This window comes from Lissotriton vulgaris, chromosome 1_1 (genome assembly GCF_964263255.1).
Source record: "Lissotriton vulgaris chromosome 1_1, aLisVul1.2, whole genome shotgun sequence".
NCBI classification, from domain to species: Eukaryota; Metazoa; Chordata; class Amphibia; order Caudata; family Salamandridae; genus Lissotriton; species Lissotriton vulgaris.
The window spans coordinates 1,736,134,363-1,736,159,634 of NC_141685.1; the positions used below are offsets into that span (position 1 = coordinate 1,736,134,363).

Here is a 25,272-nt window from a genome sequence, read left to right on the forward strand (position 1 = left end):
CTCCCAGGCCGCCAAACGTGACCAATCCCCTCCGTGGGGGAGGGCCGTCAGCATCCCCAACGGTATTTCAGGCGCATATGGCGTTCTCAGTTGGCCTGGGGCGTGGGCCCGATTCCAACACAGGCGGACAGTCCGCTCCTCCATCGACAAGTCCCGCAGGACTAAACGTTGTCGCAGCGCTATAAAGGAGAGAACATGCCTGGCCATACCCGTCCCTCTTCCGTCTTCTGGGCCCCGGAATTCCCTGGCGATCTCCTGGGTGAAGGTCTGGAGCTGCGCCGCCAGATAATACTTTTCAAAGTCCGGCACAGCGAGCCCCCCCTCGTCTTTCGGCCTCATCAAGGTATTGAGGGCCACCCGCCGCCGGCCCGTTCCCCAGAGGAATCCGACCACCATAGAGCGTAATCGACGAAACGTGGCCGGTGGGACCCAGATCGGCAAAGTCCGGAAGTAGTATAGTAACCGAGGAAGCGCCACCATTTTGAGCAGGGCGATACGTCCCGCCACTGAGAGCGGCAGCGTGGCCCAAAAGTCCATGCAACCTCGGAGTGCTCGAATGCATCGGGCAATGTTCCCATCTAGGAGGTCGGGCTGGTCGTGATAAACGAATACCCCGAGGTACTTAAAGCAGTCGGGCTCCCATCTAATCTCCCCGCTTAGCGCAGGGGTGGGGGTACCCCTGCGTACCGGAAAAAGACAGGTCTTTGACCAATTCACTCGGAGGCCCGAGACCTCTCCGAACTCCGTGAGCGCCAATTCCGCTCCCCGTAAAGCGTCGACCGGGTCCTCTAGGAAAAGCAACAGGTCGTCCGCATATAGCGAGACATAATGCGGGCCCGCAGACGTCCATAAGCCCGTATAGTGGGCTCCCGAGCGGAGGTGCATCGCCAGTGGCTCCACCGCTAGCGCAAAAAGAAGCGGGGACAAGGAACACCCTTGTCGTGTGCCTCGTTCCACCGGGTACCGCGATGAAATCAATGGGCCCGCTCGGACCCTGGCCGAAGCAGAAGCATAAAGAACCGCGGTCCATCGGACAAATCCCTCCCCGAGGCCGAATCTCCGTAACACCGTGCAGAGGTAGTCCCACTCTAGGCTATCAAAAGCCTTCTCCAGGTCCACCGATAAGACTACCGGGGACGGGGCACCCACAAATGGTTCCCCTAGCAAACGGAACAACCTACGAATATTCATAGTCGTGTTGCGTCGTGGGATGAAACCGGCCTGGTCCTCATGCACCAGGGAACTCATGTGTCCCAGTAGCCTCGAGGCCAAGATGCTGCTCAGTATTTTGTAGTCCACCGTCAACATCGATAGGGGACGGTAGGACCCCGGGTCGGATGAGTCTCGGCCCGGTTTGAGGAGAGGAACCACCAACGCCTCACACATCGAGCTCGGGAGTCGCCCCAGCCTCTTCGCCTCCCTGTAGACCACCAGTAACCGAGGGGCTAGGAGGTCAGCGTAAGCTGCGTAAAACTCCACTGGTAGGCCATCCAGGCCCGGGGTCTTGTTTCTCGCCATCCGTTTAATGGCCCCGCGGATCTCCCCTAATTCAATGTCGGAACCCAGAGTTTTCGCCACTTCCTGCTCCACCGTGCGGAGCTCCAGTGGGCGAAGATAATTATCAAGCCGGTCTGGGTCACGTGCGGAGCGACTGCGGTATAAACATTCATAATAATGTCGGAAGCAACTAAGAATCTCCGGTTGGGTGCCCACCTCGGTCCCGTCTGCCCCACGCATATTTGTCGTCGTTTGGGACTGGCGCGTAAGGTTGGCCAAACACGCCAACAACGCACTCGACCTGTCTCCCTCCGCGATAGACCGGACCGTATAGGCCTTATAATCAAAACAGCGGAGCCGTTCGACCTCCACTGCTACCTTTTCCCTCGCCTTCGCCGTTTGTGCTTGCAATTCCGGGTGTCCGGGGCGGCGAACCTCAAGCTCGCGGAGTTCCCGGTCCGCTGTGTCCAAGTCAGCCAGGATGACGCGCCTCATGCCCACCTTCTTAGAGATACAGTAGCCCCTCACCACTACCTTAAAAGCGTCCCATTCTAACGCCCTAGTACTCGCGGAGCCGCCGTTGGACGCAAAATAATCCGATATTCTCTCCCCCAAGTCCGCCTTGAAGACACTGTCCTCGAGGATCTCGGGTCGCAATTTCCAGGTGGGCACCGCCGGCGTCCCAGGAAACCAGCGAAGGTCCAGTAGGAGGGGGTTATGGTCCGAGATGGTCCTCGATAGGTACTCCGATCGGACCGCTGCCGAAACCAGTTCGGGCGATCCAAGAAAGCCATCTAGTCTGACATGCAACTCATGGAGGCTCGAAAAATACGAATAATCCCTGGATGCGGGGTGATGCGCCCTCCAAATGTCCGTCAAACCCCAGCGGGCCTGCCAATCCTGACGACCCTTAGCCGTGCGACGGACCGGGGAATCGGGGAGCGGGGGATGCGAGCGGTCTATGTCCACATCTACTACGGAGTTAAAGTCTCCCCCCAGCAGTAGGGGCCCGGCGAAAAAGTGGGCCAACGAGCCCGATAACCTGGAAAGGAAGGCAGTCTGGTCAACATTAGGAGCGTACACACAGCAAACGTTCAGGTCCCTCCCCCCTAGAGTGCCAGAGATGGCCACGAAACGCCCCTCTGGATCCAACACTGTCCTCGTGACTTGGAAGGGGACCCCTGCCCTGATCCAAATTAGCGCCCCCCTGGCATAAGCAGAGTACGACGTGGAAAAGACCTGTCCCCGCCATCTACGCTGAAGCGCCGCCCCTTCCGCCTTGTTCAGATGAGTTTCCTGCAGCAGCGCCATTTGCACTCCCCTACGCACTAAATAAGCGTGGACCTTGTGGCGCCTGGACATGGTGTGAAGCCCCCTTACGTTCCAAGTAACACATTTCAAGTTAGCAACATCAGCCATTGTCCCAGATTGTTCTTGCACAGTCCCCCCATCCGGGTCCCCACAAAGAAAAGGCATCAATCCTCCCAGCGCTGATGGCGGCCATTTTCCCCAACCAAAACCAAACAACCCAAAAACCAACCAAACCCCCCCCACCCACCCCAGAACAGGACCCAAACTGCACCATCTAGATCCCATCCAAACCTCGTCCTTCATCAACCCCAGAACCCCCATTACTCCTACGGTCGCCACCGTAGGAAGGCCTTATGGGCCAGGTGCGAGCTGGGCGGAGGCAGTGGGCCCTCGACGCCCAGGCCACCAGGACTATAACAAGCCCCAAACAGTGTCAAAATCTTCCGGGGCAGAAGCAGAGGCCCCCCAACCCTCTCTCCCTCTTTGTCAGCAATAAAGGACGGCAACCTCCTCCCCCCTGCCGGGCCCCCACCCAAAACAAGACAGTATACCCCGTTACCCTTGTCCATCTAAAAGGTCCTCCACCGATTTCGGTGTGATCACCGGTGTATGGGTACTATCTGCCACTGAGTCCTCCGAGTCCGATGGTGCTCCCTCAGCACCCGGGTTTTCTTCCTCCTCGACGGCTTCATCCCTTGCTCCCGACAACTCCGACAATACCTCCAGCACTCCCCTCCGTTCCGATGATGTCTCCGTCGTCGAGGGCCCTCCCGTGCGGCCGCGGCGATTTCTGACCCTCCTGGATCGCCGCCGTTGTTCCGGCTCATCTGCCTGTTGATACGAGGAGCCAAAGCCATCTTTTCCTGACCTGTATAGTTCGAGCCAGACACAGACATCCTCCGGGGTGTCGAAGAACTGGGTTTTGTCGTCGACAATGACGCGAAGCCGTGCAGGGTATAGGAGTGAATACTGAATGCCCTCGCTCCTGAGCTCGCGCTTAACCGCTAGGAAGGAGAACCGCTTGCGCTGCGTCTCGTAGGTGTAATCTGGGAAGATGTTCACCTGACTGTTCGCTACCTTGAACGGGCCATTGTGCCTGGCGGCATTGAGGATTAAGTCCCTGTCTCGAAAATGCAGCAGCCGCGCCACCACCGGCCTCGGGGTGCGTCCCTGCTGTGGGGGCCGTGCTGGGACTCTGTGGGCCCGTTCCAAAGTGTAGAAGGAGGACAGTCCCTCCGGGACCACCGTGTCTCGGAGCCAGGTCTCCAAGTATCGCACCATGTCGCCATCCTCGATCTTTTCCGGCAGGCCCACCACTCGGATGTTGTTCCTTCTGTTGCGGCCTTCCGCATCCTCCGCCCTTCGTTCCAGGGTCTCAATTCGGGACAGGGCGTCCTTCATCGTCGCAGCCAAGGTCCGCTGCGCCGGCTCTAAGGTCTTCACCGTGCCCTCCACCTCCTTGACCCGATCTGAAAGTTTGCCATGGTCCGCCCTGAGGAGGCCCAGGCTCGTCGCCACCTGAGCAATGTCCTGTTGGAGGGCTGATCTCGTAGTCTCTATCGCCTCTAGGACACGGTCGAACTGTTGCTGCATCAGCGCGCCACCAGAACTTTTTGGGTCCCCATGCTCCTCTTTGTCCTGGGCTTCAGAGTCCGAGGCGGTCTGGGTGGATCCCTTGGCACCTCTAGGTTTCCCCATGCCTCCAGGGGCACTCCGTGAGGGTCCCGGAGTAGGCGCCTCCGTGTGCAGGTGTCGACCACGACCTTCCCGGGTGCTTGTCCTCAATTCGGGTATGGGCGACCTCCTTCTCCAGAGCCTGTGGAGACTCCGCCGCTTCGGCTCACGCCACCTCCACGGCGTCCGAGGGCACCGATGAGGGGGCGGAGACAGTCGCCGCCGAGTCGGGCAGAACCGTTCACCCACTATAGCCCCGGGGTGAGGGCCACCAACCCCCTCGGATGATCTGTGGCGCCAGAGTGTCGCGCCTCCCATGTAGGCGGCCTGGCCAGGAAGACGGAGCTGGCTGCGAAGTCGCGAGGCGGGCCACCGCTTTGATCACAGGGCGTCCGCTCCCGGTGCCCTCCACTGCGTGGGCACCCGCCCGGCCGTCCAACCGAGTGCAAATCCGTTGCAAAAGGTCCAATCCAGTAAATGTCCAATGCCCAGAACAGCCGGGGATGGTGAAGCCAGGCGCCAGTCGCCACCCGCGGCACCTCTTCAACTCAGTAGTTCCGAACAGGGGGACAAAGGAGTCCGGGCGCCATGTTGGGTCGCACTCCGCAACTCCGCAAACTTCGGTTTAACTCCGGAGCAACCCTCGTCCGAGCTCCATCAGGGGCCCCGGCAGGTTTCCGTCGGTACACTCAGCAGAATGCGGGGTCTGGGGTGCCCCGCAGCCTCCGATTTTCAGGATAATCCCGGGCTTAGTCCCGGAGCCGAGCTCTCAGGCGACCATCGCCATCGGCGCCCAAGCCACGCCCCCCCATATGTACAATATTCTAGGTCGGAACTGCTGGCCTTATGCCCTCCGTTGGACAGGGAGTGCAGACACAGTAAGGTAGCTATGCAAAAAAGCGGGTGTTCACACTGTGCTTTTAGGCTATCAACTGCCCCGGCCAAATCAGAAGGGGAGGTAACTATGATAGGGGGCTTACTTAATTGCAGATCCCTTAGTAAACACACAATTCAAATACGGGATCTGCTTTTGGATCAAGACCTAGATTTTCTGTTTTTAACAGAAACGTGGTTAGGCATGAACTCTGATCCGGACATTGTAGAAACACTTCCCCCAGGGTACACTCTGGTAAGAGTGGATAGAGTGGTTGGTAGAGGAGGGGGGATTGCTCTGATACATAAGACCACTATGGATTGTCTGCTGGAATCTATGGCCAGTCCCGACTGTGAGGCGGGAGTGTTCACTTTAAAATTAAGCTCTAAACTGACGGTGAGAGGGCTGTTGATTTATAGACCCCCAGGCCCCTCCACCTATTTTGGGGCAAATTTACCAGAGAGTATTGCCCACCTAGCTATAAGGCATGATAAATTGCTGGTTCTGGGTGATCTGAACCTGCATTTCGATGATCCCCGGAATAAGGAAGCTCTACAAGTGCGCCAGGACCTTCAGGCATTTCAGCTACAGTTAAAGTCACTAGCCCCCACCCATCAAGGCGGACACCTGCTTGACCCGGTGTTCGCAAATTGGGAGGACGTGGTAGTTGTTAAGCCGGTTCTTGTCCCTTGGTCAGACCACTTCTTGGGCCCTATGAAGATTACTCTATCGAAGGAAGACAATCAGAGTAGAGACGGGCATGTGTACTTACAGGAAGTGGAAAACCATGGATCAGGGGAGATTTAATAAGGAGTTGTTGGAAGGTGGCCCTCCAGGGGGGACGGACAGTAACACGGCTTGTCTGAATCTAGATACACGCATTAGTAAAGCATTTGATATGGTGGCGCCGCTTCTCCAGTGTAAGAAGGGGAACAGGAAACGTAAAACGGCTCCCTGGTTTACCCAAGCGCTGCAGGTAATTAAAACCGAATGCAAACGACTGGAGAGGAAGTGGAGTAAAGGTTTCCTAAGCCAGGATAAATTGGAGTATAAGACTCATCATCGTAAATATCAGAAATTACTGAGACAGTCTAAAGCCACCTACTTCAAAAATAGAGTTGACCTGGCCGAGAATGCCTCAAAGGAGTTATTCAAAATATACAAAGAAATTTCCTCAGTGGCCCAGTCGAATAATACCAATATAGGGGATGTGGAGGAGTGTGATCGTATAGCCACCTACTTTGCTGAGAAGCTGGAAGCAATCTACTCGTCCTTCTCAGACACCCCACAAGTTGAGGTAGAGACTGAAGTTCAGATGACAGAGTCGGTAGTAGCTCGTAATCTGAACCATTTTATGGTTCCCTCCCCGGAGATGCTAAAAAGGATCTGTCTTGGTATTAAGTCTGGTTCGCCTAATGACCCGGCCCCGGCTAAGGTAATGACAGACAGCCTGGATATACTGGAACCATATATCAGACATCTAATGGAGGTCTCATTTAGCTCCCATACACTGCCTGAAAGCTGGAAACGTGCCATTGTCCTTCCAGTGAGGAAGAAGCCTAGCCTAAGCATAAGTAGACGTGACAACCTCAGACCAATTTCTCTTTTACCCTTTTTTGCGAAAGTGGCGGAGAAGTTGGTAAACCAACAACTAATGTCATATCTGGAAAAATTTAGCTTCCTGCATCCTGCTCAATCGGAAACTGCTCTTTTAAGGGCCACTGAAACTATCAGGAAGGGAGCAGATGTGGGGCATACCATGGCCTTAATCATGTTAGACCTGAGCGCAGCCTTTGACACTGTAGCACATTCCACCTTGCTACAGTGTCTTAGTAAAGGTGGCGTATCAGGATCTGCCTTAAAATGGATAAAGTCCTATTTAACACTGCGGAGCCTCCAGGTTAGGCTGGGCATGCATCATTCCAGAGATATAGATGTGCAGCAAGGGATGCCTCAGGGCTCAGCCCTGAGCCCCACGCTGTTTAATCTATATATGGCCCCTTTAGCAGAGATAGTGCAGGGGCATGGAGTTGGGGTTGTCTCTTACGCAGACGACACCCAGCTGCTGGTCTCCCTATCTCAAGCTCCGGAGTGTGCTGCATCCAATTTCAAAATCTGTATGCAGGACCTTGCCACTTGGATGAATGAGCACTGCCTCAAATTGAACAGTAGTAAAACTGAGGTTTTGGTGGTAGGGGGAAGTAGCAACAGCTGGTCGGCGGAATGGTGGCCGTCGAGCCTGGGTCCCACCCCCATTCCTTGTAAAGAGGCCAAAAATCTGGGGGTATGGGTGGATCCAGCACTTTCCTATGAAGGACACATAAGTAAGGTGGCCGGCAAATGTTTCGGAGTGCTAAAGTCCCTGCGTAAGACACTGGACTTGCTCCCACTAGAGGCTCGCAAGACCATGGTTCATGCACTTGTAACGTCGCGCCTCGATTACGTCAATATTTTATACTTAGGGGCCACGGAACATAGTCTTAGTCGATTACAGGTTTTGCAAAACTCGGCGGCGCGGCTTGTGCTGAATCAACCTAGGAGGGCAGCTTCTAAGAAAGCTCTTACCTCCTTGCACTGGCTACCTGTCAGACAATGGATTATTTTTAAGTCTCTTCGTACCTGTCATCGCATTCTTAACAACGCTAGCCCGAACTACTTAAGTGACTTGGTTACCAGATATGTGCCCCAAAGATCGTTACGGTCCGTCGGAACTGGAATGGTGGTCATTCCCAGGGTCAAGAAAGCCAGGATGGGTGTCCGCTCATTTAGATTCCGGGCTGCGCAGCATTGGAATAACCTCCCTGTGAATCTCAGGCTAGAGGGCTCTGAACGGAATTTTAGAAGGATGTTGAAAACTCACCTGTTTTCGTGCAGCAAGTAGTGGCGGTAGGAGTAGCTATGTCTATAGTCAACTCACCCAGCGCGGGGACACGCCGAGATGGTGGAACCATTGAGCTTTATAAATGCTTTGTTATTATTTATTATTATATATATTATATATATATATATATATATATATATATATATATATATATATATATATATATATATATATATATATAATGATTTTTTGGAAGTAAGATTGGTGATGGATTGGATAAATATGAAAAAAACAAGAAAACACACAGTTGCCAGGTTATAACTGGTCTGCCATTTCTGACCCGGAAATTCCTACATTGGTACCCAGTTGCCTTCATTGATTGGAAAACCTTGACCTGAGGACACAAGAAATTTGCCATTACGATCTGTAATGAACGCCAATCACTGCCCCAACTGAGAAACTGTCCATCACGGATGCCATGTTTTTGTTGATTTATTCCTACTGCCTTTCTGACCTTGATGCCAGGATGTCCTTGCAATGAGACTGTGGCATTCTTTTCTGGTTTAGGATATTCATCTCCCTGGAAACCCAGGCCTACTCAATATCTTGTGACTTTTCTGTGTCATCTTCCTGTCCTAACTGTGTTCTCCATTTTATCCAGTTCTTACATAACAAATTGAGCACCGCACTCTTTATATGTCACCTTCACTGCAATGTTCCATCCCCATTAGACACGCTGTCTTGGAGGACCTTGTTGGTTTACCACATTCCTACATGATACCTCTGCTAATTTAAGACCTGTATTCTCTGGGTCAGGTAATAACAGGGTAGGTCGGAGTGTAGCTTGCCTGGCTCCAAGATGGTGGCTCCTTAGAGTTTCTCTGCGAGCCTGGCTTACCATCTGGCATGATCCTGGCACCATCGAAACTTTTTGTGCCCATAACTCATTTGGTTTATTGCCTACGCATATGACATCTAAAGCTGCTGTTAAATTTCAGATGAAAATTAAACCTGGACTATGGAAACATTTGAGACCCTAGGGTGGCAGCAGGTGCGGCCTAGTTTCCAGGAGTGTTGATGGGTTGCCGGATGCGCGGAGACAGCGCAGTGGTGGAACCAATACTGCAGCAGTGAGCGAGGGATTTCGGAGCGCTGTGGTGGAGATCGTCATTTGCTGGCTCTGGGAGCGTGACCCCGTGGGGGCACGTAGCCTACCTGAGAGCATGACCGTATACCTGTATGCTGTTGCCGCAGTATGAGTATGGCTGTGATGTGCTGCACAGACACCAGACACAGCGGTATTACACTGCAAGACCCTGGGCAGAGGTAAGGAGGAGCCGACTGATCTGCTGCGGGGAGGCCTGGATTGCATAAGACCATATGCTTGTCTTATGGTACCATAAAACATGCGTCCGTTCATGCTGTACCTCCAGCGTTGAAGTATGCTACCTCACCCTTCAACCCCCATAGAGACATTCTTAGAGCGGCCTCTGGCACCTAAGGCTCTGTAGTGGCTGCTGAGTTTGCTTGCAGGTGCACCAATGCGTAGCGGCGGTGGCTGATGCTGATCGGTAGTGACAGTTGCCAATTATTATTGCGGATGTCTACACATTCCTTGGTCGCAATAATTTGGGAGTCAGACCATTTACACAAGTACAAAGTAAACCCCTCTGGACAAGGAGGGTCGTCCAGTCTTTCCTAAGAAGCCTTGAACAAAAATTGGCAACAACAGAAGCCTGGGTCCCGTGCGGGTAAGCCTCAAACAGACTCTTCTGAACGTAGATACGATTTACGTGACTGCTCTAGTCATATAATGTCAGTCTATGGGGCTCCTCTGCCCTTCTCTCCCTCATCTCTCCCATAAAAAAGGGGTTTGTGGAGAAGATTTATACTGTTTGCAAAGTGTCTTAAATTATACTCATATTTAATGAACTGGCCCTTTTTTGATCACGATGAAGAATCTGGCCATTGTAGCCTAGGTATATAGGCTGCATTATCTGTCTCTTTCTTAAGTGTCTTCACAGGCCTTCCTGAAGAAAGGCAAAAATCACCTCTTAAGAAGATATATTAAATACCTGCTCTGGAGTCGCCACATGTGTGGGTGGAACTATTAGACTTGCGACAACCCCTTTTCTCATCCCTTGCTCTGGCTACAAACAACTTTTACTCTATCTCCTTTAGGGCCTTCCGGGTTCATCCGCTGGCAACTGGAGCAGAAATCCACATTATGATCTGAACCCAAACACCAAAGACCAATATCATGAGGGTCAGTAATAAACATCTGACCCTGACAGTCTTTGCAGGGTTTGAAGCCTGATTTTCGAGGTGGTGACTTCGTCCAAAATACTGCCCTTTTTTATAAGAAAACTAAGTTGAAATTTGACAATTTCCAAATGGAAAAGTTTGAAAAAATTGTTTTATATGAAAGGCACGGAAAAAAGGGAACTGCCGTCAGCATGCTGACGGGTGCTCTTTATGGCTCCAGTGATGATGATACCTATGACCCCTGTTGACTTGGGAGAGCTATTGAAAAAGTTTTTGTTCAAGCTGGCGTAAGTAGATATTCAGAAGGTGAGGAATCCGCAGGTAGATGTATCAATCAGAAGTAGGAGTATGTTTACACTTTGCTATATTTCAGACTCCACATGCCTGTCAGGACAAAAGTTCAGGCAAATATAGCCAGCAATGTACTCTCTCTTACTCCTCCTCCTCCCCCACTACCAATCTGTCTGCCTCATTGTCAATATCGTAATAATGGACCCAACTAGTCAAGTATGCTCTCCTGCAGATTTTGAGGAGCATATCTCTGGCATCCTCAAGCACCTGTGATGGCCGTTAACCATCAGGATGTGATCACATTTTAATAATTTGAAATGGGACTGCCTTTTTCACTATCACTGCTGTTCCTCTTGGACTTCTACTGTACCATGCATATCATATAACAACCTGAACCGATCTATTCCCAGGAATCTACACATGTCCCCACCATATGTGTCTCTTGGAGGACTACTGGGTCTAATTTATGTTTTTGGATGCAGAATTTTTTTTAGCTGTACCTCTACGCCCCGGGGGATGGCATTGTGCGGCTCTGTGATGACATTGTCTCCGGATATGACGTCAGTGGAGCCATATAAGTACCCTCTGGCGCACAGATATCAGTTTCTTTTTTTCACGCTACAGTGGATCTGGAGAGGGGTATCTCTGGCCGTTTTTCGGCTCGATGCCCTCTGGGTTTAAGTTGTGTGGGTCCTGTGCTTGCAAGATATCGGGTACGAACCCACACTCTGTATGTGGTGCCTGGGCGAGCACCACAATGCAGATGAGTGTGACACCTGTCAGCGCTGAAGCCAAAGGCGCTACGGGTGCAGTGCATGGAGTTTCTGACGGCAAGGTTGTCACAGACTTCCAGTTCACATCATCGGTCTTCCACCCAGGCCAGAGGTCATTCCCAGAAGCGCCACTCTTCACCCTGTGGACAACATTGCCAGCCTCCGTCGACATCACGCGGTAAGTGGCTTCACAAGAGGACGACGACCCAGGGCTCTATTGCATCTTCGACACGCAATATGGATTGCAAAGTAGTCTCTCGCCCTAGTGCTGAGACTCTCGCTCTGGCGTCACTCCTGAGTCTCCCAGTTTTCCCTGGAGCCGGGGTGACCTGGAAGCAGATGCAGGAGTACTACAAGGCTTTCCATCTGGTCTTTGGGTCCTCATCTCCCTCTGGAGCGCCTGCGAGTCCCAAGGAGGTCGTAGGCACAGTGACTGCGTCATCGCCGATGGGTTCGCCCTCGGTGGCAGTTCCGTCTTCAGACTCTGAGGCACTGGTGCAATGTCCTTTGGGCCAGCATTGGCGATCGGCTTGGGCACAAAGTCGGTCGCTATTACGGTGCCTGTCATTGCGGCGACAGTAGGCTCCCAGCTGGAGTCGGCGTTCACTGTGCAGCTGGCTTCGCCGCGGCGCCGGATATCTGCACAGATACCAGCTGACTTTTTTCTTCCTTCCCAGGTGGATGTCGGCACAGAGTCACCTCAATGCAGGTCGACTTCGCCTCAATGCCGTTCAATGTTGTTTATGAAGCTGTATGCAGCGCCGGTCGATGCTGTGAAGGATCCACAAGGCCTGTTAGGGGAAGGTTGTGAGGAGAGGACCTCCTTGGACCAGCCAGTAGCCCCTTTGGGCTCGGACATGTAGATTGTAGAGTTGGGTGAAACAAGTGGCCTAGATTTGTCCCCTGCTTCCTCCCTTTTCTCATTTCCTGACCTTGCCTTGGAACCCAGTTCCTCTTTGGCGGGGGTTGTGAGGAGAGTAGCTGAATGTTATGCATTTTACTCTACTTACTGTGGAAAAGATTACAGACCCTTTTATTGAGGTCCTTCATCCCGGTCAGTCAGGGATTCACGGGTGCTCTTTTTTTGTGAGGCACTTACTGACATTTTGTTGGGGCCTGGGCACAACCTGAGTCGGGGGTGCCAGTGGGCCGCATCATTGCCCACACATGCTGCCCTGCCCCTGGTGACCCCGATTGCCTTCTTCGACAGCCGACCCACCACAGCTGAGATGGGGAACCTACCTCATTCCCCCTTTGATAAGGAGTCCAGGATACAGGATTCTTGTGGGAAGCAGATTTTGTTCCTCAAGTAGTGCAGCTTAACGCTCCACTAATATGGCCAGCGTCCTCGGACTGTTTCTCCACGCTTCGTGGGAGTCTATGAGACAACTTTTACCCTTGTTCCCCGAGGCTAACAGGGGCGAGTTACATCAGTTGATTGCAGATGGCCGTCAGGCAGCCAGACTGCTCATCATGTGTGGAATGTATTCCTCTGATTCCATTGGGCGGGCCATGTGTCTGCTGTGGCATTACGCCAGCACTCATTGCTAAGGACATCTAGATTTTCAGAAGCTGTCCAGTCGGTCTTCGTTGACATGCCATTTGATGGGGTTTATCTTTTTGGAGTCCAAGCAGATGCTGCACTGCGCAGGTTTAGGGCTAGTCGGTGGGGGTCAGACCCTTAGCCTTTCTCCTCCTTTCCTTTTCAATTTGCGTGGAAGAGGGTACCCTGCTCTGCGGATTTCCCTCCTTTTTGCCTGAGTTGCCTCAGCCTGTATGATTTTTACACCACTGATTCCAGTGGTGGGCTATGGCTTGTTTTACTGCTCTTTGCAGACACACTTTGTTGCAGGGTTGAGGTTCTGCAAGTCTTTTCAGGCCACTATGGCCCTTGATGCACTTGTAATATGCCCCTTTCGGGTCTTTACTTCCCTTTTATGCAGCCACGGTCATCGATCTTTAAGTTGAGTAAAGGTTTATTTCCTGCCCCAACTGTTGTTGTGCTTGTGGTGTTGAAATACTAAGCACTACTTATTGGTAGATAGATTACTTCCAATTTTGACTATGTTTGATCTCTGGATGGTCTTAGCAGCTGCATAGCTGTTTTGTTCTTTATTTTACTCTGATGAGGAGCTTAGTTTGAAGAGTTTATACCTTTTATGGTATACACCTTAAGCTGAGTGGAGTATTGGTTGGCTATTATATAGCTTGTATGTGTATTACTTACCTAGTCTAGTTGTTTGCTTTTTGATTGGTCCTTCTTGGACTATATTATATGTCCTTTAGGGGCCATTATGGTGGGCTCATAGCCATTATTTCTCTTCGGTGCTACCTTTCACTCTTGTTTGTTTTTTCTTAACCTGTGTATTTCGTGCAGTTCTTTTTCTTTACTTGAAGTTGACTGCATATGTATTATGAGTGTTTCGATTTTGAACAACCATGATTGTATTCCTTTGAATACAAGGGTTCGTAGATCCCTCCTTTCTTGGAGGGCTTAGGTAATTCCTTTGTTCAATCTTGGAACACAGTGGTATAAACTCAAGTCAATACCTTAGACTGTCTGAGAGGCATTGTCTGAAACTCTTAAGGCTGTTTTTAGTCATTGATGCATAGTAGGAGATCTTTTTGGGATAAGAGGGTCTTCTTCTTAATCTCCTACAGTGTTCCTGTATATGTTTTTCTGTCTAATGTTAGATATTACTGGTCTTTTTGATGTATCTAATTCTCTTTTGGTGCTTTACAGTCCTGTAGAATTCATGGCTGTTCGTTCTTGAAGGAGGGTAATTAAAAAAACAATTATATATATATATATATATATATATATATATATATATATATATATATATATATATATATATATATATATATATATATATATATATATATATATATATATATATATATATATATATATATATATATATATATATATATATATATATATATATATATATATATATATATATATATATATATATATATATATATATATATATATATATATATATATATATATATATATATATATATTGACTTCTACTTACAGGACCTGGTAAGAACTATGCCCTCTTATCTGAAAGACACTGGTGATTTTTTATGGCACCTCAGTGACATAACCTGGTCGAAGGAATGGATTTTATTAACTCTAGATATAGAGTCTCTCTATACTAGTATACGTCACGAATGTGGTTTACGTGGTGTGAAACATTTCTTAAACACACGTCCTGCTGAATATGCAATGCATAACAAAATGTTGATTTCCCTCATTTCATGGTGCCTAAATAACAATTACTTTTCATTTGAGAAGGAACTGTACAGACAAAAGCAAGGGGTGGCCATGGGGGCCTGCTTTTCTCCGAGCTACGCATGCTTGCATGTGGGGTTTTGGGAAAAGCAGGTCCTCATGAAGGAACACAAAACTATATTTGAAAACAATGTTATCTCATGGCTTCGTTATATAGACGATGTTTTTGTTATTTGGAAGGGCAATAGGCAGAGTGCGTTGGAGTTTGTTGAACTTCTGAACACCAATGAGTTTAATTTACACTTCACTTCAAACATTAGTGACACTATGCTCGAATTTCTAGATGTCCAAATACTGATAACGGATGACACACTAACCACCACAGCATATAGAAAACCATCTGCTGGAAATGCAATATTACATGCATCTAGTGCTCATCCGCGCCATCTAATTGCCAGCATACCCTATGGTGAATTGCTGCGCCTTAAACGTATTTGCAGCACGCCTGAACAATTTAACATCTGTAGCCGGTCATGCTTAGAACGCATGCGAGCAAGAGGGTATAGCGAGGACATTCTTGACAAGGCCATGAGTAAAACTAATGAAAGACCGAGATCCACCCTGCTACCTAGCACCACTGAGGTAGATTCGAGTACAGCAGATGATAATAGTTCCCCAAGACTGATCACCACCTACAGTAGACAGGAGCGCAAAATACGCAACATCATGAAAAAGAATTGGCCCATTGTGCTTACAGACCCTATTCTAAAAACTACGTTATTAGAACATCCAAGCGTGACATTTAGAAAATCTAAAAACATAGGGAATCTCTTATCCAAAGAGACTTCCACTGGGTCTACTAGTATAAAAACATGGATGCCCACCAGTAATGGATTTCGCAAATGTGCCACATGTAGGGCATGCAACTTTGGAGCCAACACTGCCACTTACAATACCCCATTTAAAAACGAAGCACAATCAATTAGGGGTAAATATGACTGCCGCACTGAGTACGCCATCTATGTTCTTACGTGTACCTGCGGCCTACGTTATGTTGGCAGTACAAAAAATCCCGTACATATGCGCATCCTGCAACACATTCGTGCCATTATCCACAGTGACCCGGCTTACCCGGTAGCCCGACATTTTAAAGTGAGCCACAACAAAGATGTAAATTGTCTCACTTATTTTGTAATTGATCAGGCACCGGTACCCAAGCGAGGTGGGGACAGAGACAAGGCTCTAAGGCAGTTAGAGACTAGATACATTCTCAACCTTGATTCTAAGCATCCTAACGGCCTTAATGACAGGGAGGACATGCATACCTTCCTGTAATTCAAGTTATTGTGTCCTGTACCCCATCCACAAACGAAATTGGATATGTCGCTTGTGTCTATTTCATCACCAGTAGTCCATAGAACTACAGCACTATATGGAAACAATAATTTACCAATATCCTTGAGCGATCTTTTCTGAACCTGTGATTTTATCTCTCCCTAGTATCACTATGTTTTTTAAACCTTTTACACTATTCTGGTTGCACTTATTTCACTCAGCACTTTACAATTGAAAGTTGACTTTAAATGCATCTGGTTATCTATCTCTTTAGGAACCAGCAGCCTAAGGGTAGAGGCTCTATCCTTACTGTATTAGCTCAGCATTAGCACTTTATAAATAGTAATCTTTTTTTATAAGCAACGTGACCTCAAGGCGTGCCATGTTTACAAGCTAGTGTAAAAACTTATCTACATATCAGCTATGTTATAGCCAGTTATAAGGTAAATTGCCATTTGCATAACCATTGTAAACATAATATTTATTTATGTATATTATTAATTAACCTTTCATGTATTGAAGGTACTTTTTACCATTTTTAACATATTTACATGTTATTTATTAATTGCGAAGGTTTTACCAACTGGATCACTATATATTTGACACGATAGTTGTATTGTATAGTTTTCAAGTATTAGGCTGTGGGTTTGATACTGGTACACGCCAATACGCATTTAAGCGGTTATATGTTCGTTGCAAACTGCACTACATTGAAAGAATTTCTATTTTAGTGCAATATAAATTATGTTGCTATATTTATATCTATGCTGGCAAAGTTGCAATTTCTTGTGCACATGTAAAACACCCAACACGTTAAAAAAGTCTGTTTTCTATGGTTTTGATTACTAGAACACGTGGTGTCAATCTAGAAATGAAAAAAACGAGTGTGTGCTCTATTTAAAGTGACACTAACTGCATTTCCGTTATGTGATCAAGGGCAGTTCCTGCCCGAAACGCGTCATGCCTACCTGAACTGCTGACAAAATGGATAATAAAAGTTCGCTGTGACACTCTAAATGCCTACCTGCACTGCTGACAAAATGGATAATAAAAGTTCGCTGTGACACTCTGCAAGTCGTGTGGTGGTCCGTTACTTCTGTGGTCTCAACTGGGAACAGAATTTGCTCCATATATATATATATGTATATGTGTATTGTTGTAGATGCTAATTTAACAAAAAAGCAAAGCTCAAGCCCAAATTTCATATAGCGTGGTACTTATTCCAACACAATTTGACTATTTTGTTGGAATAAATACCACGCTATATGAAATTTGGGCTTGAGCTTTACTTTTTTATTAAATTAGCATCTACAACAATACTAGGGGGTCGCTCCCTCGCTCTAAGAGCCTGCCAACATTTGGAGGCCGGAGGATTAGCGAACTTTGACAAAGGATGTATGTGTATGTGTGTGTATATATGTATGTGTGTGTATATATATATATGAATATATGTATATTTATATATATATATATATATATATATATATATATATATATATGTGTGTGTGTGTGTGTGTGTGTGTGTATATGTATACACATATCTGTGTGTATATATATATGTGTGTATGTGTGTATATATGTGTATATATGTGTGTGTGTGTATATATATATATATATATATATATAAAAATATATATATATAAATATATATATATATATATATATATATATATATATATATATGTGTGTGTGTGTGTGTATATATATTCATATATATATAAGAACCAGTGGACTAACAATCAAATTTTCTTTTGGATCTCAAGTGTGATCTCATGTGTTTACTACTGGCAAGGGTTCAGTTTTGCACAAGGCATATCTTATGGCAGGTTACCTGTGGTGGTATGTGTCACCTAAGGTGGTTTGTTGTAAGGTGTAGTAACTTTTTCACTAATTTTGAACTGGGTTTTTCAGTTATGTATACAGTGTATGATACAGTGTATGCACGGCTGTGTGCATGTGTTACACCTGTTTGGTTTAAAAAAAAAAAAAGAAAACAGAAAGAAGTTTTAGTGTGAGATGCGGTTATTTCTCCCTCTATATTTCCCGTTGGTGCCTCGAGGTCATCTTCAGACTGCAGGCAATTGCTCCTAAGGCCATGCGGGGACAAACCTATGTAGATCTTTGCGGTCCACCAATTCATTTGGCCAAGAAAATGTTCTATATACGAGGGAGGTATTGTTCTTCTTTAACGGTGTACAGATTATGTCTTCAGTTTTGTATTGAGGCTCATTCATTTTAGTATAATTGGGATGAGTCCTGTGAGTCCTTCTTTATGGATTTTATCAGAGCAGTTCTTCTTTGATACTTCTTGATTGATGTGAAGAATGCAGATTATAAGGATTTTGGATGGTTCTCGGCCCTTTAGGTCCACGACGTCTCTTTACCCTTGGAGGATAGATGATAGTATCTGATAACTCTCAGATGATTATTTTGGGGTCTCTTCCACCTTTTCCCTCAGGGCTCGATTTTTTTCATACCAAGTGATAGTGATCATAGGTACTATTAAGAGCCAGGCTCTTTTCCAACTGTTCCTAAGTACATTTAGTTGATTGTTGGTTTTGATCGACTGGTTCTCTTTGAAATCTGTTGTAGGATTAATTCGCAGACTCTCCTCCGGTGGGTATAGCTATGGTATTTAATAAAAAAATTAAGGAATTTGTGGCTAGATGTCTCTATCAGATGTACAAGTTACTTACTTTCGGTAATGTAATATCTGGTAGAAACACAGTCTAGCTGCATGTTCCTTAATTCTGTGCCCATCCTCCTCGCTCTGCGAAAGACCCATGAGACAAAGGGTTATACCCTGTATCAATGCTGGTTTGTATACTGGTAGTCCCTATCCCACAGATTCGTAACTCAACAAACATTTTATTGGTGTTCATGGGTCTTGTATTTGTTTGTTCATGCCTCTCACTTCCATTGGTGAGTAGTCTGCAGAGTGGATGGTGTTCCCTGTATAAGAATAGTTCTGCTTCAGGGTGCAGGGTTTCTCATAGCCTAAGCATTGTTAATTAATGTGGGTTTTTTACCATAAACCATTTGGATGGTATTGGCGTACCATTTCATGTTGTTCGTAATGAGTGTTTTAAAAAGATTTTGATCGTTCTTGGGCACACTGTTTCCACAGCCAGTTTCTAAAGTGGCTCTGAGTTGTGGCGCAGATGTTTTCACAGAAGAACCTGATATCCGCACACAGTATAGGACTTGGCTCCATTGAAGTCATATCCGGAGACGTCATCATAAAGCCGTACAACTCTTTCCCCCGGCACACAGAGGTACTGCTGAAAAACTTTCCGAATCCTGACTGGCGCCTTGGTAGAGTTCAAAAGTTAAGGAATTTCCAGATAGACTGTGTCTCTACCAGATATTAAATTACTGAAGGTAAGTAACTTGTACTTTTCTACCTCATAATGCAGAAGTCATAATGTATAACCCTTTTCAGTTTTACTCTTGGTGTGTCATTGATGCTATTATATGCTGTTTTTGCTGATAAATCATTATCCTTATCCCTTCCTCCCTCCCATGTAATTATTGTCCCCTCTAAATCTATGTCTAATATCACAATGCCTTTAGAAAATCTGCAACAGATAAGTCTAAGCCCTCCCAGAATACTTCTTTTGAGGGCCAATCTTCTTGTCAGGCCATAGGGTAGGCGCTGTGGGTGAGTTCTTCTCCTCTGCACTCTCTTCCCACCGCTCTTCTCTTCACACCACAGCCCCATTCCTTAGTATCTTGCTGGTATGCCGCTGCCATCCAGCCTTTCACTCTCTTGCTGCCATCAGATCCCAGCACTCTCATGTACCAGTACCTGTTCCTCACATCCTTTGACACTTCAGGCACTGAGACCGCAGTATAATTTTCATCGTCTTAATTAAAGTGGGTTGAACAGGTCATCATGAATAGCACAAAGGAGCATAGCATCATCAAACACTGGTAGGGTTCCTGATCCAATGACAAAGTTGCAGCCATTGGATTCTGGAGATCACTTTGTCACACTGTGTCTCTAAATTGGAAACATAATGTGTGTATGTAAACATCAACTTCATATTGTACTAACTAGTACTTTCACATTACATTTTCACACACACCAAGCACATTCTATTTCATTTAATCTAGTTTGAAAGATGTATTTGTTACTACTTAAAGCGACCTTATAAGGACGAACATATCAGCTCATCTTCCACATCTCAACTCTAGTTTATGTTCTCCCTCTCTCTAACACTTTGAAGAATCCTGATGAGACAGATATAGCAAGTGTCCAAAAACCGCACTCAAGCATAAGATAGTGTATGCTTGAGTGTGGTTTTTGTTATCATTCTATTTTACTGAATTAATATAACTGTAGTGTACCACACTGGGTTTTCAATATTATTTTTTTTCCTACTTAATGCTTTTTTGACATTTTTAGGATGAAGATATGCTAATGTTTTCACCTCGTGCGGCTGGAATGAGAACTGTCGATCCTATACCTTTGAGGGTAGATCAGTGGCCAAAACTGGGTGTTTGTGAAAAAATATTTTTGCCTGTTGAAGCACACCAAGAACATTGGAACACTATGCCTTTGCAAAAGTCTCCAGTTGTTTCTAATTCACCATACCGGAGCCAGTCCTGTCGAATTCAAGGAACTCTCAGAGACCCAGAATTTCAACATAATGGTAAGATCTGCTCTGACTTAATAATGTATGTATTTATTTGTATTTGTGGTTGTATATGTGTCTTTATATATTGCTCTACCTTTCTTATTTGCTCGTTTTGCCAGAAATTGTTCTCATACGCCCTCAGGCGCCTACAGAAACAGGAGGCCGAACTATAATATGAACAACATAAGTATGGTAACACATAGGCGAAGAGGATAGTTAATTGAAGGAGAGCCTTTAATTTGGACAGCTCCTCTGTACACGCAGGAGGAGCCCATGTACACAGCCCTTATCATTGTAGTACTATTTCACATATTTTATCAAAACCAAGATTTGTTCATACCTGACAGTTTACTGAGCACCTGTAAGTACCAGGAAGTTGGACCTGCTCCGTATGCTGCCGTTTAATTCCTAAGAACCTATACAGCAAATACAGTGCCATAAACAATGTGCAGCCTACCAGCTGGATGTCATTGCTCAAAGTCAGTGTCCTGTCATAGTATGCTTCTAGCAGGTGCCAGAAACTCACAGCAAGTAACAACGAGGATAGCAATATCTATGTTTTTCTTTCTTTCTCTTTATTTATTTGCAGTACTTTTTAAAGCCCTCATTCTTTTGGGGCTGCTCATATAGGAGCCTTGCAAAGTTGCTTTTTTATTATACAATCTTAACAAAATTCTGTGACAATCTTCACAAAAATTGCAAAATGTTACGACTTCAAACATTTGCATGAAAATTGGAAGATTTGCAACAGTTTATGTCACCTAAATGCTTATTAGAAAAAAACTACATAGTACTAAAAATTATATATTTTGCAGAAAAATGTTTTTTTTCTGTGCAGTAGCGTTCTATATTGAGGAGTACTGCAAATGGTAAAATTGCTTAGACAAGTACAGCATACAGCTGCCAGTGTTTATAGAGCAAGTCAGCTTACTGTAAATTTTAAAGATTGTCTCGCTATGATTAAAGTGACATGCTTTAGAACTATTCTGAACTTTTCCAGGTGGTAATTGTTACTTGAAAAATGAAAATATTTTAGGCCTCCCATGACATGGATGCGGTTGCAGGACAAAACCTACCATTCATAGATTTCAAGATGATGCCACCAATGATCTTTGGCATTCTGCAATACTAAAGCTCTACTAATGCCCATGTCCCAGTGGTTCCAGGACTACGTTATGTTGCTTGAGTAATTTTCTAGACTTCAGTGATGACAAAAGCTGCATTATTGCACCTGATGTTTGTGCAGCATATTAAAAAAGGGGTGTACAAAATTGTGAAATTTCTTGAAAATTAAGCAAAATTATGAAAAATTAATTTTGCGGTGTCTTGTGTGACATTTGAACATGAGGGCAATGCTTCTATTAAAAAGTAAAGCATCATGCCAGCAAGCAGACTAATTTGAGTAGGGACTATTTCCCGTATTACTTTTTCTGCTCAAACCAGTCTCCTGCTTTCTGCTTGAGCCAGTCCTATAAGAAGGTGAAAACTTTCACACCTGTAAAATTGACAGAATTTCGTAAATTTATGGGGACTCATGAATAATGCATAACCTTTAAGCCGCTCCATATGTTTGTAAGGCAGGGCCACAACAGGGGTGTGCAAAATTATGACATTTCCTGAAAATTATGCAAAATTAATTTTGCAGTATCTTGTGTGAGAATTGAATGTGAGGGCAATCCTTCCATTCAAAACTCAAGCATCAGGCCAACAAGCGGACAGACTGTTTCACAAAGGATATTTTTTGGCTCAAACCAGTCGCCCGCCTGACATTTTCAGCTTGAGCCACTTCCTCAATGGGGGTAAAATGTTTCAATCCCGGAAAATTCACAGAAAAATGTACATTTTGCTGCTGTAATAGAAATACATTTAAAAAAACCACAAGTGACTATCAAAGTCTATGAGTTTTAGAATCATTACTTTCCATGCTACATAATCTACACTTCCTCATAAAAGCAGAGCTTGATCGGATACACCAATTATAACATAAAGGCGGTAAGTGCATCAGCTCTTTTAGCAAAATATGATAGGCCCCATTTGGGACTTAATGGAAAAATGTGCAGGAGACCTTCTGAAAGGCATTAAAGATGATTTCCTACAGGTAGTTAGTGATGGTGTGCGTTTTTCATTTTTGATGCAATGGGCAAATCCAACATTTAAGATCACACCACATACGTATATTGCGTGTCATTGTCGCTCATCCTGGTCATTTTTAGAAGAGTTCAGACTGCTTGGTCAAACATTTTAAACCTCCCTTTCATGAATCTATATGGATTGGCCCTCTAATTGATGCAGTAAAGATGTGTCTAAAAACAGCTCCCAATGTTTGTATGTCAAATCCACAACGGTGGGGCGCACAATTCTGAAATTTCTTGAAAATAAAATGAAATTATGCAAAATTAATTTTATCTTGTGTGAGAAGGAAAAATTTCCTAGCAACGGCAACAGAAAGTTTCAATTCTAATAAGGACAAGGAGGCTAGGATAATGCTCAAAACCTTATTTTTTTATTCATTATAGCAATGTTCAACTTTAAACTACATTTCCCATGAAACTCTGGGAAAGGACTACAAAATAAGTTCAACCAATCACAACACAGGTCATGTCTATATCATCGACTGCATCCTGGCCAACCTCCTCTTTCTGTGCGACCCAAGATGCTCCAGTACGGAAATGTACCCCCTTTAGATGACTCCGAACCTCAAAAACAATATCGACTGTCACTCGTCTGGGTATGAAAGAACCTAGTCATAACTTCCAACATTGCATTTGGTCAATTTAAGCCCAAGCCAAATAAATCTCCAAATGTCTAATCCTGAAGGAACAGGTCATACTTGGACTTCATGATCACTCGTACCATGTACCATGATTAGCAGTCATCGCCTCAGGAAAAATAATAATCCCGTGTGGTGAGAAGTTTGTAGAGACCTGGGCAGGACTAATCCTCACCTCCGTCTCCTTAATGAAATTGAAACTTTATGTTTTGATTGCTAGGAATTTTTTGATTCTATGTCCGGAACGGAGGCGAGGATTATGCTCGTTTAAAGTTTGTCAACCACCAGAGATGCCGCATTTAAATCACTTGTTTAAAGTAAAACCATTTGAATATAGAGTTCGAAGACCAATCAGCCGAATAACGAACATCCTCTAGTCGAGCCCCTAGAGTAAAGGCTTTGGAGGCTATTGCCCCTCTTACGGAGTGAGCTCTGAAATGCAACACATCAATACCCACCTCTTGCATGCCCCAACAGATCCACTGGGCAATGGTGGGAGCAGAGACGGCTTTGAAAGGTATCTCAAGTGCTATTAACAATTGTCGTTCCCCTGGGGGACCGAGCTCCTCTGTCATACTCTCATAAGCCTTTAAACATCTAATCACACACATCTTGGGGGATTTATCCAATGCCGGGTAAGATATCACTCACGCTTTAGATTTTGTTGTTTGCGAAATATTGAAGGCATCACCCTGAGGGGTAAAAACCTTCCCGGTAATATCGAGCACTCTCACACTCAAAACCCTGCAACAAGACATTGAGCATAGCAGCATGGCCAATTTTGTAGACAATTCCTTAAGTGACAAAAAATCATTACGCTGCCAAGACTTAAAAAGGTGGAGCACCTTATTGACATCCCACAATGCTGAGTATTATGGTTCTGTGGGAAGATCCAGACAGATCCCCCTCATCAAATTACACACCAGAGGCTGTTTACCTCTATTCACACCTTGGATCAGTATGTGGTCAGCTGAAATAGCAAATCAGTTCGAATTGATTGTGCGCTATGTCAGGCCCCAAGATCCTAATGAGGACAAGAATTTCATCACTGGGACAACACCAAACTCCAAAGTATCTACACTCTATTGCAGACACCAACAAACCCATGTGGACCATGCCGATGTGTATCTCTTATTGGTGCCCCCTGCCCAAGTGGTGTCCAACATATTCTCAGCTTACGATGAAAGCGTTCCCTATAATCCGCTATGCCATTAGAGGCATTCTCTGTTGCAGCGTGAGGGGGTGACAATTGCCCAAAGGATCCCGGAGGAGATCGAGAGCATTGTGTAGAAGTATTGGAGAATCCTATAAAAGTTCTAGAAGAACCAGAAACCATACTTGAGATCTCCCATAAGTCGTGACAAAAACATGGACGCCTGTTGACGTTCTAGCTGCGCAGAGAGGCACATGCTCATCAGGATGGGGAGAAACACATACCCCTTTACCGTTGACCAATCCTGAAGGAAAATGTCTGTTGCTGCCGCTAGCAGGTCTGGCTTCCAGCTGAAGTATCTGGCCACATGGTGGTCCAGCCTGGATGCAAACAGGTCCACCGTAAATAGGCCCCAGCGTTGTTCCAACCTCTAATTGCCACAGGCTCAAGTCTGACCATTTTCTTGAGCACCTATTCGCCATCCTGTTGGGGTCACCCAGAAGATACTCAGCCGTCATTAACACATTGCTGGCTACGCAAAAAGTCTCCTTGGCTAAGTCTGCCAGGAGATTCGATTTGGAGCCCCCAGATGATTGATATAGCGGACTGCCGACCGATTGTCCA

At 46.0% G+C, this 25,272-nt stretch overlaps 1 protein-coding gene across 4 annotated transcripts in view; it reads left to right on the plus strand.

Moving 5' to 3' along the window:
- Window positions 1-25,272, plus strand: part of SAXO6 (stabilizer of axonemal microtubules 6) — a 569,878-nt gene that overhangs the window by 410,042 nt on the left and 134,564 nt on the right. For all 4 annotated transcript variants that reach the window (XM_086919018.1, XM_086919016.1, XM_086919015.1 and 1 more), the window contains one exon: window positions 20,494-20,740. In XM_086919018.1, the coding sequence (XP_086775144.1) occupies window positions 20,494-20,740 (247 nt within the window). The remainder of the gene's footprint in view (window positions 1-20,493; window positions 20,741-25,272) is intronic.